Raw genomic sequence first — 17,392 nt, 5'->3', positions numbered from 1 at the left:
TAAGTGCTTTAAGAAGAGCCTAAAACAAATATACAAACAAACAAACAGGGTGGAATAAACCCACGCTGGTGGTGAGACAGAGTTGTATGATGGTATGATGGCTGATGGGCACTGGGTGAGGTTTTAGTGCCCTAGTTGGCAGACTGTGCCCATTACAGGGGGAGGGGTGAGTGATGGAGGGAAGTCTCATGTTACAGAACAAAAGCTTATTCAGCACTATCTGGAACGCTTAGGTAACGCTGGGAACGGGGAACACCACGGGACGGAGGTGCGGGAAAGAGACGGGGGGTAAGGTGTCCTTTGATACGCATCACACATTAGTGGGATGTTACTGTGAGCAGCCCCATATTCATCCCAGTTTACACTGGGATCCACGTGATTCATTATGTTTCCCATAATTATTTAGTTTAATCTGATATTCACAATCCTAAATGGAAATGAAAAATACAGCTATTAATGACAATAATTAACACTGAACACACGTTAAAGGATTAACACTAGTACAATTCTTTTAGGTCATACTGACAGGCAAAAGGCTTTTATAGCTACTGCCACCTGCAGGTGATGTGTAGCAGGACTGTCTAAATAAAATCAAAACAATATTTGGGGGACATTTATTATAATAATGTTGACAAATGTCAAAAAAAAAAAAAAAGATTCCATGAATAACGTCATTTGAAACAGCCCTGCTTACTTATTACCTTCAGATGGCAGTAACTATGAAAGTTAAGTCAAACTTTGGTTTGACCAAATAAATAAGATTTTAAGGTGTTACAAAAAGAATAGCAAATGGAATAATTGAAGAAATATTCCTACAAGTTCATGTATATTGTTTATATGTTTAATATATGTTCAGTGTTAATAACTGAGATTAATACCTGTACTTTAGTTCGTAACAAGGAATCAAAATCTCCAAGTGAATGACTGATGTCAGACTGAGCCCTGTGTGTAACTTTCTAAAACTCCTCCAATATTCCAACCTCAAATATTTACTGAAATCTTTTTTCCTGTCAAAATTCCTTAGTTTCCATGGCTTCTTGATCTACGGCCTCAGCATAGCAGAGTAGTATGTGGTTCAATATGAGCCACATCTATAGTAAAATTGCAAACTGATAAGAAATTGATTGCTTATTCAATTACAGTATTTTTCACACTATTATAAGGCGCACTATCAATAAATGTCTATTTCCTGGTATATTTTTATACATAAGGTGCACCCGATTATAAGGCGCATTAAGTAAGGCGACACTAGTAAGGAACAGGGGTGTCGCCATGTTTTCCTTTAGCAGGTTTTGCCGCTGTGTGGCTTTCGTTTATTTACAGTAAGCTTAGAATTCCTGATTTCAACTAAAGCTAAGGCATTAGCAGCTAACCGCTAGCAGTTAATGCCACCCAACAGCGATACAGTTCGGTATACTCCCCTATGAACAGTGAAAGAGCTAAACTTAGTGCGGCTAGCAGCTAATGCTAATGCTGCTCCAGCAGTGCTAGCCGGGGTTAGCAGTAGGCTACAGGCTGAAAATACTCACCCCTGAACACAAAAGAACTAGCGCTTTATGTTAGGGGTCTGAGGTGTAACACTGCTATGAACAGCGTTATAAAACACTTTTTGTGCATATTAGCTTTTATTAGCCATTTTTAAGCAGAGGGATGTGTATGCCAGGTTGTGACAGAACTCTCCAAAAAGCAAGTCATGCACATAAAACTCAAACAACCAGATGAAATGAAGCACATGCAGAACCTCAAACAATTTAAACAGAGAAAATACAGTATTTCTATTCTACAAACACACACACACCAACTACTGCTGGACCGAAAGGTGACCACACGTTGAATTAAACACACACACACACACACACAGGTGATAAAGGGCTGTTGTGATTGGCTAATGGGGTTGGTCCCACCCCTCTGGCCATGACAGGCATGTGATTCAGCCAACAGCAGAATCGTACGACTCTATAAACTCTTTTAGAACTTTACCCATAGCACCCAGCATGTACTGAGGCCTGCCAGCAACCTTCAGACATAAACCAGTGGGCAGGAGTTACGGGCTGACAAGTTATTACAGGACACGTACAGGACAGTGCAGTACCTTCATCTACATCAATTAATCATCTTCATACACTGCTGAAGATCTCCACAGATTAACACTGAACCCAGAAAACACCAACCCAACCTTCTATATACAGTGAGGAAAATAACTATTTGAACACCCTGCGACTTTGCACCCTGGAGGGGTCTAAAATTTTTATCTTAGGTGCATGTCCACTGTGAGAGACATTATAAATCCGGAAATCACAATGTATGATTTTGTAAAATTATTTATTTGTGTCTTACTGCTGCAAATAAGTATTTGAACACCTGCTAAACTGCAAAACTTCTGGCCCTCAAAAACCTGTTAAGTCCACCTCTAAAAAGTCCACCTCCACTCCACTCGAATTGTTAGAAAACAGAAGAAGCTCAACATGGCTGTCAATCTCCCTCGAACTGGGGCTCCATGCAAGATCTCACCTTGTGGCGAATCAATAATCCTAAGAAAGGTGAGGAATCAGCTCAGAACTACACCTGAAAGGAGCTGCCACCACTGTTTCCAAGGTTACCGTGGGTAATAAACTAAGAGGTCATAGTTTAAAGTCATGCACGGCATGGAAGGTTCTCCTGCTTAAATAAGAACCGTCTTAAGTTTACCCATGACCATTTGGATGATCCAGAGTTAATGGAGAAAATTCTGTTGTCAGAATAATTCCACTTGTGAAAATTATGAGTACCATCCCAAAAACACCATCCTTACCGTGAAGCATGGGGGTGGAAGTATCATGCTTTGGGGGTGTTTTTCAGCACATGGGACAGGACGACTGCACTGTATTAAGGAAAGGATGACCGGGGCCATGTATTGCAAGATTTTGGGAAACAACCTCCTTCCCTTAGTCAGAGCATTGAAGATAGGTCTTCCAACATGACAATGACCCAAAGCACACAGCCAGGATAACCAAGGAGTGGCTCCATAAGAAGCATATAAAGGTTCTGAAGTGTCCTAGCCAGACCTAAGAAAAGACCTAAACCCTATAGAAAATCTTTGTAATGAAAGGCTACTGTACCAAATATTAACACTGATTTTCACAGGTGTTCAAATACTTATTTGCAGAAATAACACATATAAACTATAAAAAAAAAAATACATTGTGATTTACAGATTTTTTTTAGATTATGTCTCTCACAGTGGACATGCAGCTACGTAGAAAATTTCAGACCCCTCCATGATTTATAAGTGGGAGAACTTGCAAAGTTGCAGGGTGATCAAATACTTATTTTCCTCACTGTTTACTTCCAACCACAATTACTCTCTACACCAAACACCACCACCATCATTCTCTACATTAAACACCATTACTCTCTACACTAAACACCACCATCACTCTCTACACCAAACACAACCATCACTCTCTACACCAAACACAACCATCACTCTCTACACCAAACACCACCATCACTCTCTACACTAAACACCACCATCACTCTCTACACTAAACACCACCATCACTCTCTACACCAAACACAACCATCACTCTCTACACCAAACACCACCATCACTCTCTACACCAAACACCATCACTCTCTACACCAAACACCACCATCACTCTCTACACTAAACACCACCATCACTCTCTACACTAAACACCACCACAATCACTCTCTACACCAAACACCATCACCATCACTCTCTGCACTAAACACCACCACAATCACTCTGTACACCAAACACCACAATCACTCACAACACTAAACATCATTGCTCTCTACACTAAACACCACCACAATCACTCTCTAGACTAAACACCACCACCATCACTCTCTACACTAAACACCACCACCATCACTCTCTACACCAACCACCATCACTGTCTATACCAAACACCACTATCATCACTCTCTACACTAAACACCACCACCATCACTCTCTACACTAAACACCACCACCATCACTCTCTACACCAACCACCATCACTGTCTATACCAAATACCACCATCATCACTCTCTACACCAAACACCACCGCTGTCACTCTCTACACCAAACACCACCACAATCACTCTCTACACTATACAACACCATCACTCTCTACACCAAAATCACTCTCTACACCAAACATCAGCATCACTTTTTGATAGGTTGGGTTGGTATTGTTCTGGGTTTACACATCCAGTAGTGCTACCAAACACTACATGTTCTATTTTCCTGTGGTTCCTCAGCAGTGATAAGATGCACTGATCAGAAACAGCACTGGGTTATTGATTTATGATCCACAAATGCTTTTTATGGACATTATGCCCCATCATGATGTACAATCACTTATCCATATATTTATACTACCAGCCAGCTTATAATGATTGTTACAAATGTTTATTTCCATTAATATTACTAACAGATTATTTAAATTACTAAACAGTTAAAAGGAAAATCCACCAATATTTTGAAATTGTCTGCTCAAACCCCCACTCTGAACGAGCTCATCTCAAACCCCCACTCTGAACGAGAAAATTGAAAAAAGATATTGGTGGATTTCCCCTTTTTCATGAATGTTGTGTATGAATGTGTAACAAACATCTTTACCCTTTTCTCCATCTCCAGCTGTGACCTATCAGCAAAGCGTTCCTGTCTCTGCAACACACACACACACACACACACACAAATCAATGCATCGCAAAACAGAACTTTTACAAATTTGCATCTAAAAAAGGTCATAAAATATAATTTGTTTATAAGAAAAAAGAAGAAATGTCTATATTTAAACCACGTTGAAATATACATCACATAAATATGCACTAAACTGTAAACACTTTATATTTAGAGGACTTTAAAATGGAGCATAACTGAATAGACACCATTTCATTTCATAAATTAGTTTATATTACTGATCTCTGGTGTGTTGGCCTTATAGAGCAGATTCAGAAACTGAACTGAGGGAAATCCTGGATCACTACTTGTCTTGACAGACGCCAATATCCAAAATGGTTAAGTAGGTATTAATAACATTTCAGCATGTGCTTTTACATTGAACAGCATTGGCAGTTTGTGAGCGATAATATTTATATTAGTGGTGTACGAAAATACTGTATCATATCACAATTGTATGTTTTGCAATACTTTATCAATTAAAAAAGTGTTGATTTTAATGATTAGTTTAGATGTATAGATTGGTGTCAGAAGTGGTGCATTTAGTGTGTAGTGTTTAAACTCCACCCACTAGATCGCAACGTTGTACTCTCAAATACCACTGTTAGATTTCACTATTTTGCTCTGAAACAATAGCAATATACATCCTGTTCACAGTATTGCAATATATTAGGATATACTGAATTGGAGCCCCTGTATCATGGTACGCATCATATCGCTAAGTTCTAGCCAATGCTGCTTGCAGCAAAAACTTTAATATTAGTTTTTCCTCCACTGTTATTACTGAAGCGTGGAGTCTGACAATGATTGACAGGTGGAGAGCAGTTCTGAGCATGCCCAGTTTAAGGAGTTTACCTGGGTGGCCTTCTCCAGCTGTAGCTTCAGACCCGCCAGTTCCAGATCCGTATCACGTAACTGAGCCTTCAGCTTCTCGTTTTCAGCTAGAACCTGTTCATAAAGCTGCACATATACACATATTACATGTATTAATTATACACCAAACTGAGTCAAGTATGAGCCTTGTCAAGTTACATCTTAGTTGTCAAAGCACTACATGTTTAATCAATATTTTAATTAATAATTCTTTTTTTTTTTTTTATAGATAATGGAGAATGTTTAACTACTACTTTAACACTTTATATTATATACAATTTAAAAGGGGAATACTTCTAATAGACTAAACTAATAGAATATGGCAGAGTGAATCAGTCATGGACATAATATTAATTTATCATTAATACTGTTATTATTAGAGATAAAATAAGACATTTCTGCACCTTCTTATAATCAGTGCTATCGTCTCTGTCCAGTCGTGAGTACGGCCGGCGGCCCTCTCTGTAGCTGCGGCTGTCCAGGTGCTCATAGCGATCAGTAGAGGACGTGCTAGAGGACAGAGCATCGTTTCTGAATAGGAATAAAGTGGGGAAAAAAGGAAACAATTTAAATTTAAACGGTCACTGATTTACAAAACCAGACAATAATATACATTAATTAATTAACCTATTCATAAAAAGGAGAAAAGATTAACCCATACCTGGACAGTCTGTCACTCTGTGGAAAAAGAAAACAAAGTCTGTGGTTAGAACAAAGCACTTTGACTCACAGTGATCTAGCCAGGCTAAAGTACAGCTTCTAAATATGGTAAAGGTAGTTTCTTCCACAAACCACTGTAGGAGCTAGCCAGGATAAAGTATAACTTCTTAACATGGTGAGTTGAAGATGAAACTACCTCTACCGAGAGAGCTACTCAGAATAAAGCACAGCTTCCAAACATGGTGGAGGTAGTTTTATCTACAACTCACAGTGATATCTAGAAAGGACAGAGTACAGCTTCTAAACATGGTGAAGGTAGTTTCTTCCACAAACCACTGTAAGAACTAGCCAGGCTAGAGTAAAGCTTCCAAACATGGTGAAGGTAGTTTCTTCCACAAACCACTGTTAGAGCTAGCCAGGCTAAAGTACAGCTTCCAAACATGGTAAGTTGTAGATGAAACTACCTCCACCGTGAGAGCCTCTCAGAATAAAGCACAGCCTCCAAACATGGTGGAGGTAGTTAAATCTACAACTCCCAATAAGAGCTAGCCAAGTATCATTGGTGCTTTCCTGGCTTCAAAAGTGTTAATGCTTGGAACGCAGTAACCGCTAATTGCATTGTAATTTGAACTTAATTTCCCCTAAAAATCAACATGTTCTAAATCTATTTCACTTTACTCACCAGAAAATGTAGCTTTTTTAACACATTAAATTATGTCATGTTTGTATTTATTAGTCTAAAAATGAACAGTATACTAAGTATATAACTATTAAACATTATAATATAACTAATAATAATAAAAAAAATAATAATAAAATAATGGCAAACAGTAAAATATGATATAAAATATATATTTTAGTGTATATTTCAGCTGTGCATTTGACTAAACAGCTCAAATACGTATTTGGAAATGCAGCCTTATTCAAACACCAGGTTACACAAACAATCCGAAGATAGCTCAGTAACTCCACCCATCCTTACTCCACCCACTGAAAATAGTTCAAACACTGCTCCTTCCTCTTTGTCTCCCTCTGTCTGTGTACGTCTCCCACCCTCTCTCTCCTGCCGGGCGAGATAATAGCTCACTTCCTAACCCACCCAGTTCCCGAATAGCACTGATAACGCTCTGAGCGCTCACTACGTCCCTGAAGAACAGCACTGGACCAGCTGAGAACTGCAGGACAGCACCAGCAACCAAAAGTGGGAGGCCAACCTTACAGAGATAACTCCACTATGTGATGACAAGGACACAAATAAATCAAACCAATAGCCACCAGATAGCATAATTAATGCTCATTCTACACATTTCACATTTATTACTTCTTTTTTTTCTTCTTTATTTTTTTTTATCTCAAATGTGATTAAAGACCAAACTCAAATACTGTTATATATTATTGAGGTAGCAACTCAATATCTAATCATATAGTAAATCTGCTTATGCTTCAGGGAAGCAAAGTTTTCCCTTTGCACTTAAGCTTATTTAACATAACATTTTCACCATGACCACCACCTTGATTCTACACTCATTTTCAATGTTGTCAGCTTGACTGATCATACAGACACACACATTTATAAATATGAGCAAGTGTAAAAGCACCACAGCTTTCACTCACTTTCATTATCAGTATTATAATTGAATTTACTTACACCACTTTTAAACGTGTATAATTAAACTCTACAAATTAACGTAGCGTAAGAGGATATAACTAAGATTAATAAAACAGTTTCCTCTCATCCAGACTCACCGCCAGTCTCTCCCTCTTCCTCTCTTTCACCTCCTCCTCCTCCTCTCTCTCTCTTTCCTTCTTTCTCTCCTTCTCCCTACCTCTGTCCATCCCACCGTGTCCGGACCGGATCCGGGCCGGTCTGATCCTCTTACTCTCTTTCTTAGCTAAAGGTTGGTCGCCCTTATCTTTTTCATTGCTGACTCACTCCAGCGCTTACCAGCTTTAGCTCCTACCAGAAGCCTCCACTGCTGACCAGAGAACAGTCACACGTGATCCAACTATTCCCCTAAATCAGGATTAATTGATCAAGTCTGTTCCGGAACCTGAGATTATATATTCGGATCAGTACAGGCTCTGTGGAACGCCCAGATACGGATTAATGGAGTGCAAGAACCTGCAATCCAAGAAGAGAAGTAAAAAATGTTCATACTGTATGGCTGTTCATTGCTTTTCTTGGAGGCACTTGTGGACTCAAGGGGAGTGTGGAGGGGACTACCTCCTCTAATAGAAGAGCCTCCATGATAGAAGTGTCACTAAAGTACCCCCTAGAGAGACAGAAGATATATAAAGAGCCATACTGTCTGCCCTGTGGGGGGAAAAAAGTGATGGACTGCCATTAAAGTGCCCCTTCTCCCTATAAATTGTGATGTGCCTCTTGATCAGAATATTATGATGAAGTGCCATAATGAGTGCCCATCTATAAATGCTCTTCCTCCCTTCAGGTAGTAAAGGGTGCTGTTATGATTAGGGGTGGAAGAAAATATTGATATCTTGGCATATCATACTGTTTCCGTTAAATATGGATATTTTATTAAAACGTAGCCTAAGACACGCCCCCAATTTGACATACTAAAGTTACTGCTTTATTACTGCATGTGGTGCAGCTAATCAAATGAATATGGCAAACCTGCTGTAAAGAATATCAATATCATCGAAACATAAAAAAAAACTATATAATGCCTTCTATACAGTACTGTATAGATTTAATGTTGTGTAATGATGTAGGTGCCTCACACTGGTATAAACTAAATTTGGTTTAAAACATAATATATCTATTTTAAGCATCTATTCCATTCATTTGTATATACTGATTGCCCACAGCGTTTCCCAGGTGGCAAAACTGAAGCAGTGTTATGGTCACTACCCAGAATTGCAGCAGAACTTTCACATAGAATTAGTGAGAGTTTTATAATAATAAAGCCCTTTTTATTGATTTTTATTTCCTGAGTTATAAAAATCATACAAACACAATCACAGGAAGACTCACAACTGAGCCAGTGCAACGGGCCAGAACAATCATTGTGTGTGTTTAGCCAAACAAGGCCAAATCAGAGATACACCCTGCTGCTGTCTGACTATACAAGGTAAAGGACAAAGAAGAAAAATCTCAGAAAATAAAACAAACAGTGGTGCTGAACTGAACCTGTTTTCATTAATTTTCCTTTAAACCAGATCAGAAGCAATGACCAATCCAGCTGATATACAGATAAAGAGTAGTGTGGCCCACATTCACTCCTTGACTAACAGCATGCTGGTGGCTTAAATATGTAGGTGACTAATATAAATGTAGATATTTAAATACTTTATTTTGATAATGGGAACATGGACCCTCCCCCGGATCATTCGTATCCCCGTACATTAACTACTTTCTCGATGTCACAGGTTGTATCCGAATTTATAACTGACAATTCTATGGTGGATCCCTGGAGATTCCTTTATTCAAGCACGAAACAGTTTTCCTTTTATTCCTATCCACATAAAACGTATTCTCGAATTGATTACTTTTTTTAGATAGCTCCCTTATCCAGAAATACTTTAATATATGTTTTTTATATTTTACATTCCTTTTTTTAACGTTTACGTTTGCAATCACAGTCCAGCTACTCAAATAACTGCATTCTATTTGAGCACTGATAAATATTGAACACCTGACCTGAGTCATAATTAAAATATCAATCAATCCAGCTGGGACTGATGGGGCTGAAAGGGTGGACAGGTTAAGGTGTGTGTGTGTGTGATGTCACAGTGAGATTACCTGAATGTCTCCTTTAGTGCTTCCCTCCTCGGAGTCGGACTGCTGTTCCGGATCGTTCTCATCACTCTGTAATAAATAAACAGAGCAGATACAGGATTATGCTCTGCTCTAAAATCACATAGGAACATGGGCTGTATGTTAGTAAATAAGGATTCATGATGTGCGTGAGCTTTTCGATCGTTACATATAATCTTATATTAAAGAACTGTGAGACGTGTGAATGCTGCTTTCCACCAGGGGGCAGTATAGAGTTAGTATCCTAATCTGTGCCCCCTGCACAGTATTGTGGGTGTATAGCGTGAATCACATACAGACATTATATTAAAAAATGCTTTAACTATTCTGAGATGAAGTTACATTTTTGAGTGTGCGCATATAAGTGTACATAATTACAGCACCACTCAAAAGTTTGGATACACCTCATTCAATGTTTTTGTTATACTTTTTAGATTATTATTAAAAACATGAAAACAATTAAGGGACACACAGAATTACGTAGTAAACAATCCTCTGATTTAAACCTGATCAACTGAGATGGTGATTTGATGTGATTTGGGATGATCTGGAGCTTCACAGCGTAAAGGAAAGGCAGCAACTATTGTTCAGCACCTCCAGAAACTCCTTCAAGATGCTCTGAAAACTGTCCCAGGTGACTCTACCTCACGCAAACACGGAGATTTAAATACCAAGAGTGTGCAGAGCTGTCCTCAAAGATAAATGTGGCTAATAGAAGAATCTAAAGTATAAAACATTCTTTTTTTTATTTATTTATAAAATAATTCCACATGGCTTTTCAATATTAAATTCACAATGTAAAAAAAAAATCATAAAAAGAAAGAAATCGCATTGAATGGGAAGAGGTGTGTCTAAACTTTTAACTGGTACCTTATGTGTGTGTGTGTGTGTGAATGTGTTTGTGTGTATGTCTTACATCCTGGGGCCAGAAAGAGACTCCTGTGGAGCGCCGTTTTTCTCTCGGTCGTCGGCGATCCCGTATGGAACGAGGCTGACCCTTATCCTCCGCGTCCTTCTCCGCCTCTCTCTTATCAGCTTCTGCTACACACACACACACACACACACACACACACACACACACACACACACACACACACACACACACACAAACACACACACACACACACACACAGACACTTAGTAAGACTTTCTATCCCATCACTTCACACTGTTTGTAGGTAAATTAATTCTTTACTTTACAGTTTTCACTGTACCTTTCTCTGCGTCGCGGGCGGAGCTAGAGCGGCTGTAGGCAGAGCTGATGCCGCTCAGGCTGTTGGGCCGGTTGAGTAAGGAGGAGGAGGTGGTGTAGAGGGACGAGGAGCTGCTGGAGGAGGAGGGCAGTGTGGAGGCTGTTGTGGTGGAGGAAGAGCTCAGGGAAGAAGTCCGGTAGCGCTGCAAACACAAACACACACATAAATAACTACAGGTACAAGGGGTGCCTAATTGTTCAGTTTAATTACAGAGATGTGTTTTAGGAAAAAACATGTTCTCAAAATGACCTAAAAGTATATCAGAGTAAGGCAGAAGTGTCCAAAAACCTGTTTGAATATGTTTATGTGCATATGAGTTCGTACACTCATGTATGTTTGCATGATACAAAGTGTGTGAGTATTTGTATGGGGTTGTGTGTAAGGAAATGTATGTGTGACTTTATGTATGCATAAGATAGTGTGAGAGTGTAGTGTACACGTGTGCTGTGTCCGTATGTGTGTGTGTGTGTGTGTGTAGATATGGCAGAAAAGTGAGGAGGAGAGGGAAGAGTTAATACATGTGTATGCTTGTGTAAAACTGTGACATCACTAAAGGCAGTTAGAATCTCAGAACATTCTCTACCCATTTTTATTTAATAGTTTTAAAATGTCATACATAAAATATTCAAACAAATACAAAACCCAAAAATACAATGAATATCTGTCCTGTATAAATTGCTGAAAAATGGATATTAAGTAATTAGAAGACATACACATATAAGGAAAAATATTACAGTGCTTTTCACAAACTATGATAATCACATGACTCTCCTCACCTCCTCTAGCGGGCGATAGCGAGACCTGTAATCGTCCTCCTTGGTCTCGGTATCCTTGGCCTCAGCCTCCTGCTTCTCCTTATCCTGTTTCTCTTTGTCCTGCTTCTCCTCCTCTCTGGTCCGCATGGGGCGACTGCGGCCAATCGTCTTCTCCGCCTCCTGGAGGTCAGTCAGGGTCACACCCTGCAGGAGAACAGGTGAAAGGGTCAGATACAGGAGATGCTGAATACCTGTGAGTGTGGACACTGCCCTTTAGGACATGCAGGGCTGATCCAGGACCAGCTGGCACCCTACAGAACTCACCTGAGTGGATCTTCTGGACTGCCGGGCCTGACGGGACCGAGCTTTCCTCTGAGACTCCGACTCTTCATCTCGCACCGGGGTCAGGTACGATCTACAAACACACAATCACGATTTAATTTTTTTCTAGTCTGAATTACAACAGAGATCATAGAAATTAGCTTTTTTTATTATACTTTAATGAAATGTTAAGGCATTCAAGTTAAACTAAGTTAAATATTAAATTATTTTAATTGTTTAAAAATAATATGGCAACACTTTGCAATAAAAGTACATTAACAGTACTTAGCACAAAGTTTCACAAATAAATGATTAACATATGTTCAGACACCACTTGATTAGCTAATGTCCCAATTTTAATAATATTTGATAATAATCTTGATCATTAAAATGTAGTAATGTTTAATAATGTCTTAAGCCCTATCCAGATGGCATAGGGGTTAAAATCTGGGTTAATTTTCTCTTTTATGGGGGGGGGTCCTCTGTGATTTTACTCCTGTCTGGAACGACCATGTATGTGTTTTTATCAGACGTCCTCTGAGAAAATTACAGGCTGAATTACCCGCAGTTTTTGGCTAAACTCTGTGGTGCTTTGGACACGCATCTCTGAGCTTCATCACCTCACGTTTAATAAAATAGCTATTTGTCCACCGTCACGCACCATAAATACACTTTTACACAACAGCAGGTGGAAATGGAGGAGCTACTGAACGTGATGTCATGTGACTGAGAAAGCCTAAAAACTCCCTGGTCCTCCTGTTTTTTCAATAGCAGTCCGCATGTAATAGTTTTATCACTAAGTGGAAGTGTGAAACATTTTTCACGGACGTCCCTCTGAGAAACTAATCCCGTCCAGATAGGGCTTTAGCTACTGTCAATTAATAATTAGTTAAGATATTACTTAACCATTTAACAAATGTTTATTACTGTTAATTACTGTTAATTGATGTACCTTCTTGTAAAGTGTTACCAATATTTTAAATTATATACTTGTTTTGATCAAGTGGATAATATTAAAACAAATCTTAATTAAAATGTACATTTTACTTGTAAAAACTGAGCTGATTTGTATGGCCGGTGTCATTTTAGGATAAAACAGCTGGCTGCAGTCTAGATGTGTTTTTAAAGTGTGTTCCTATCTCTAAACAGTACGTCTCACTCTACAGCTACGGCTCTGCAGGCAATATTTTGATGTAAAAACTAAAAATAAAAAACTGAGGCTCCACATTTATAAACCCACACTCATCATAAAAGCAGCTGATGTACAGCAGAGCTGATAAATGGTGTATAATTCATATTGTATAATAAAATAAAAGCCAGAATGAATCGCCTGTGTATGCTTCATATCCACCAACACAGATAGAAGAATATACAGACGCACGGCAGCCAGCCAATCACGCGCCAGTATAGAGCGTTACTAAAAATACAGCCCGGTGTCTGGAGCTGATTACGGCGCGGGTCGGGCCAGGTTACAGCAGAACCAGCTGATTCAGACCTTATAAGGAGATACGAGCTTCTGCTCCAGGTGTTCCACGTCAAAATACACACACTTTACACTCCCCAGAACTGCTGAACTTACAGCCAGTCAGAAGAACCTCACAGAACCCAGAACAGAACAGAACACAGTTCATTCACAAATACACACAGTCTGGGTCTATGTGCAGAACTAGGGCTGAACAATTTAATATTATTATTTATTATATTAAATATAGAAAATGTTTTGGATATGTTCCATATTTTAAAACAAAGCTGGATTATACAGCAAAATTTATATTATGATATACTTGGCTTGCAAAAGTATTCATAGGATTTAAACTTTGACATTTTGTCACCTTAAAACCACAAACTTAAATGTATTTTACTGAGATTTTAAGTGATAAACCAACACAAAGTATCACAAAATTGTGAAGTGGTACATGGTTACAAGTAGAGGTGTGCCATATCATATCGTACGCGATAATATCGCCAACATTTTTGAATATCGTGAATGATATTATACCCTGAAATATCGTTCCATATCACCCACCCATAATTATCAGGGTACTACTTTTTTGCTGTTTTTTAGCAAGAAGAAAAGAAGAAAAATTCTCACTGTTCTCATTTCCCATTATATATCTACTAGAGACAGATTATATCTGTCCATTATCATTTATTTTTTTATTTAATACTGGATATTTGGAGATTGGTAGAGGGCATTATTAGTGCCATGACATTCTGGATGATTGACTTCTGTTACAAATCTGATCAATTTCTTGTATTTTTTAATATTTCAGTTAGATGTGCCATATCATATCGTATGCAACAAGAAAATTTAATATTCATTTTGGTGCAGTAGTGTATTCTTGAAATCATTTTTTTAATTCAGTATTTCGTCATATCGTCAAGAGTATCGTTATTGCGATAATACCATGAAATATCATGATATTATTTTAGGGCCATATCGCTCACCCCTAGTCACAAGATGCATGGTTTTAAAAATTTTATTCAAATAACCCCCCCACCCTTTTATTAATACTTAGTAAAGCCACCATTTGCTGCAATTACAGCTTCACCTCTTTTAGGGTATATCTCTACCAGCTTTAAACATCTACAGACTATTTGCCTACTGTTCTTTGTGAAACAGCTCAAGCTCAGCCAGGTTGGATGGAGAGCGTCTGTAAACTGCAGTTTTTATGTCTTGCCACAGATTCTCAATTTGGATTTAAGTCAGGACTTTGACTTGTCCATCCTAATTCATACATATCTTTACTCTAAAGCATTCCACTGTAGCTCTGGCTGTGTGTTTAGGGTCATTGTCTTGCTGGAAGGTAAATCTACTACTTAGTCTTAAGTCTTTTGCAGCCTCCAACATGTTTTCTTCAAGGATTGCCCTGTATTTAGCTCCATCCATCTTCCCATCAACCCTAAACATGTGTCCCCAACATGGCTTGTGGCAAACTGCAAAAAAACTTTTTATGTCTTTCTTTTAACAATGTTTTTTTTTTTTCTTGACACTCTTTCATAAAGGCCAGATTTGGGAGTGCACGACTTATAGTTGTCCTGTCGACAGATTTCTGCAGCTCCTCCAGAGTGACCATGGGCCTCTTGGCTGCTTTTCTGACCAGTGTTCTGCTTGGAGGATTTGCCGGTTTGGGTGAATGGCCATGTCTTGGTCGGTTTGCAGATAAAGAACACTTTTCCCATTTTGGGGGATGGATGAAACAGTGCTTCTTTAGAACCTCAAAGCTTGGGATATGTTTGCAATCCTGCTTTAAACTTCTACACACTTTTATCTCTGAACTGTCTGGTGAGTTCCTTGGTCTTCATTATGCTGTTTGTTTAGTAGTGTTCTCTAATAAACCACTGAGGCCTTCACAGGAAATACTGAGACTAAATTACACACAGCTGGACTCTAGAAATAATGAATGAAGGCAGTTGATTGCACTGGATTTTATTTAGGGGTTAAAGTAAAGGGTGCTGAATACTTTTGCAATTTTTATACATTTTTTGAAAAACATGAATACTTTTTTGATCCACTCCACAATTATGTGCAAATTAAGCTATAAGACCTTTAGTGTAATTCCACTCCAATACAGCTGCTGTGTCTGTTAGCAGTACGACTTTAACCTAACTGAGTTCAGCTGTTAGCATCACAGCCAACCTGGTATGAGTGAAACTTTAATAAACTTTAATGAGCATTATTGAATAATACATACTGTACTTTTCACACTATAAGGTGCACCATATTATAAGGTCCACTATCAATGAATGTCCATTTTCTGGTGTATTTTTATACCTAAGGCACACTGGATTATAAGGCGTATTTTAAGAGACACTATAAGGAACTTCTAATTTAGCAGGTCTCACCACTGGGTGGTGGTGATGGTAGGGGGGAGGATGTAAAGTTTAGCTAAGCTAAGTAAACAAAACTGTAATAAAAAAAAAAGATAAATTAATTTCTCCAGCACTATGGCAACCGAAATTAAGAAATATATGACGTTGGAGCTGTGTGTGCGTGTGTGCATGTACCTGCGTCTCTCTCTGCCGTCGGAACCCAGTATAGTGCCAGTGGTGGAGGTGGAGGTGGTAGTGGTGGCTGCAGTGTTGATGGTTGGGATTACAGTTGCTGACTCCTTCTCTTTATCAGCACTGTCCTCCGACCAATACCTACACACACACACGTATACAATAAAATGCAGTATACACTATAGAGTATACACATACACACAGTACACTGTCTCTACTGTCCAGTCTATCCATATACAGTTTACCTAGAGACCACATACAGTACGTTCATACTGAATTACACACAAGAGTAGATATGTATAGATATGCATATATTGTCTGTAGACCTTTAAGCCAGGACATTATCAGGCCAGCCTGACATTTGCCAGAGAGCATATGGATGATCCAGAAGAGGACTGGGAGAATATCATGTGGTCTGATTAAATCAAAATGGAACTCTTTGGTAAAAACTCAACTGGTCGTGTTTGGAGGAAGACGAATGCTGAGATGAACACCGTACCTACTGTGAAGCATTGGGGTGGAAACATCATGCTTTGGGCTATTTTATTGCAAAGGGGAAGGACAACTGACCCGTGTTAAGGGAAGAATGAACGGGGCCAAGTATCATGAAATTTTAAGCCAAATCCTCCTTTCATTAGTTAGAGCATTGAAGATGGAACATGGCTGGGTCTTACTGCATGACATTGATTCCAAACGCACCGCTCGGGCAATGAAGTGACTCCGTAAAAATCATTTAAAGGTCCTTTAGTGGCCTAGCAAGTCTCTAGGCATCAACCCCATAGAAAGTTTGTAGAGGGAGCTCAAACTCCGTGTTTCTCATTGACAACCCCAAACATCACTGCTCTGGAGGAGATCTGCATGAAGGAATGGGCCAAAATACCAGCTACAGAGTGTGCAATCCATGTGAAGACTTACAGGAAACATGTAACCCCTGTCATGGCCAAAAAAGGGTATGTTATATAGCAGGGGTATTTAATTAGAATTTAGTATGGTCCGGTTAGAGAAAATTTCGACAGACCAAGGTCCGGGCTGATTGTTAACTTGTGTTATAATTAAGTGCTATATCCTATAAGG

The 17,392-nt window shown here is 38.9% G+C and overlaps 2 protein-coding genes across 12 annotated transcripts in view; both read right to left on the bottom strand.

Annotated features, from left to right (window-relative positions):
* rps16 (ribosomal protein S16) overlaps nucleotides 1-17,392 on the bottom strand; it is a 1,145,183-nt gene that overhangs the window by 1,010,471 nt on the left and 117,320 nt on the right. The gene's annotated exons all lie outside the window — the stretch shown is intronic.
* ppp1r12a (protein phosphatase 1, regulatory subunit 12A) overlaps nucleotides 1-17,392 on the bottom strand; it is a 103,447-nt gene that overhangs the window by 8,532 nt on the left and 77,523 nt on the right. For 5 of the 11 annotated variants that reach the window (XM_022671490.2, XM_022671488.2, XM_022671484.2 and 2 more), the window contains 10 exons: nucleotides 16,322-16,459; nucleotides 12,317-12,407; nucleotides 12,014-12,196; nucleotides 11,199-11,379; nucleotides 10,901-11,025; nucleotides 9,970-10,035; nucleotides 6,208-6,224; nucleotides 5,951-6,077; nucleotides 5,529-5,633; nucleotides 4,611-4,658 (listed from right to left, as the gene is read on the bottom strand). In XM_022671490.2, the coding sequence (XP_022527211.1) occupies nucleotides 4,611-4,658; nucleotides 5,529-5,633; nucleotides 5,951-6,077; nucleotides 6,208-6,224; nucleotides 9,970-10,035; nucleotides 10,901-11,025; nucleotides 11,199-11,379; nucleotides 12,014-12,196; nucleotides 12,317-12,407; nucleotides 16,322-16,459 (1,081 nt within the window). Of the gene's footprint in view, nucleotides 1-1,980; nucleotides 2,018-4,610; nucleotides 4,659-5,528; nucleotides 5,634-5,950; nucleotides 6,078-6,207; nucleotides 6,225-9,969; nucleotides 10,036-10,900; nucleotides 11,026-11,198; nucleotides 11,380-12,013; nucleotides 12,197-12,316; nucleotides 12,408-16,321; nucleotides 16,460-17,392 lie in introns of all 11 variants that reach the window. The other 6 variants (XM_022671485.2, XM_022671491.2, XM_049473913.1 and 3 more) reach the window with 2 other exon arrangements.

The sequence above is a fragment of the Astyanax mexicanus genome, chromosome 2, assembly GCF_023375975.1.
Source record: "Astyanax mexicanus isolate ESR-SI-001 chromosome 2, AstMex3_surface, whole genome shotgun sequence".
In the NCBI taxonomy this organism is placed as follows: Eukaryota; Metazoa; Chordata; class Actinopteri; order Characiformes; family Acestrorhamphidae; genus Astyanax; species Astyanax mexicanus.
Note: the sequence above shows the minus strand (reverse complement) of the source record. Positions and strands in the feature narration are given on the sequence as shown.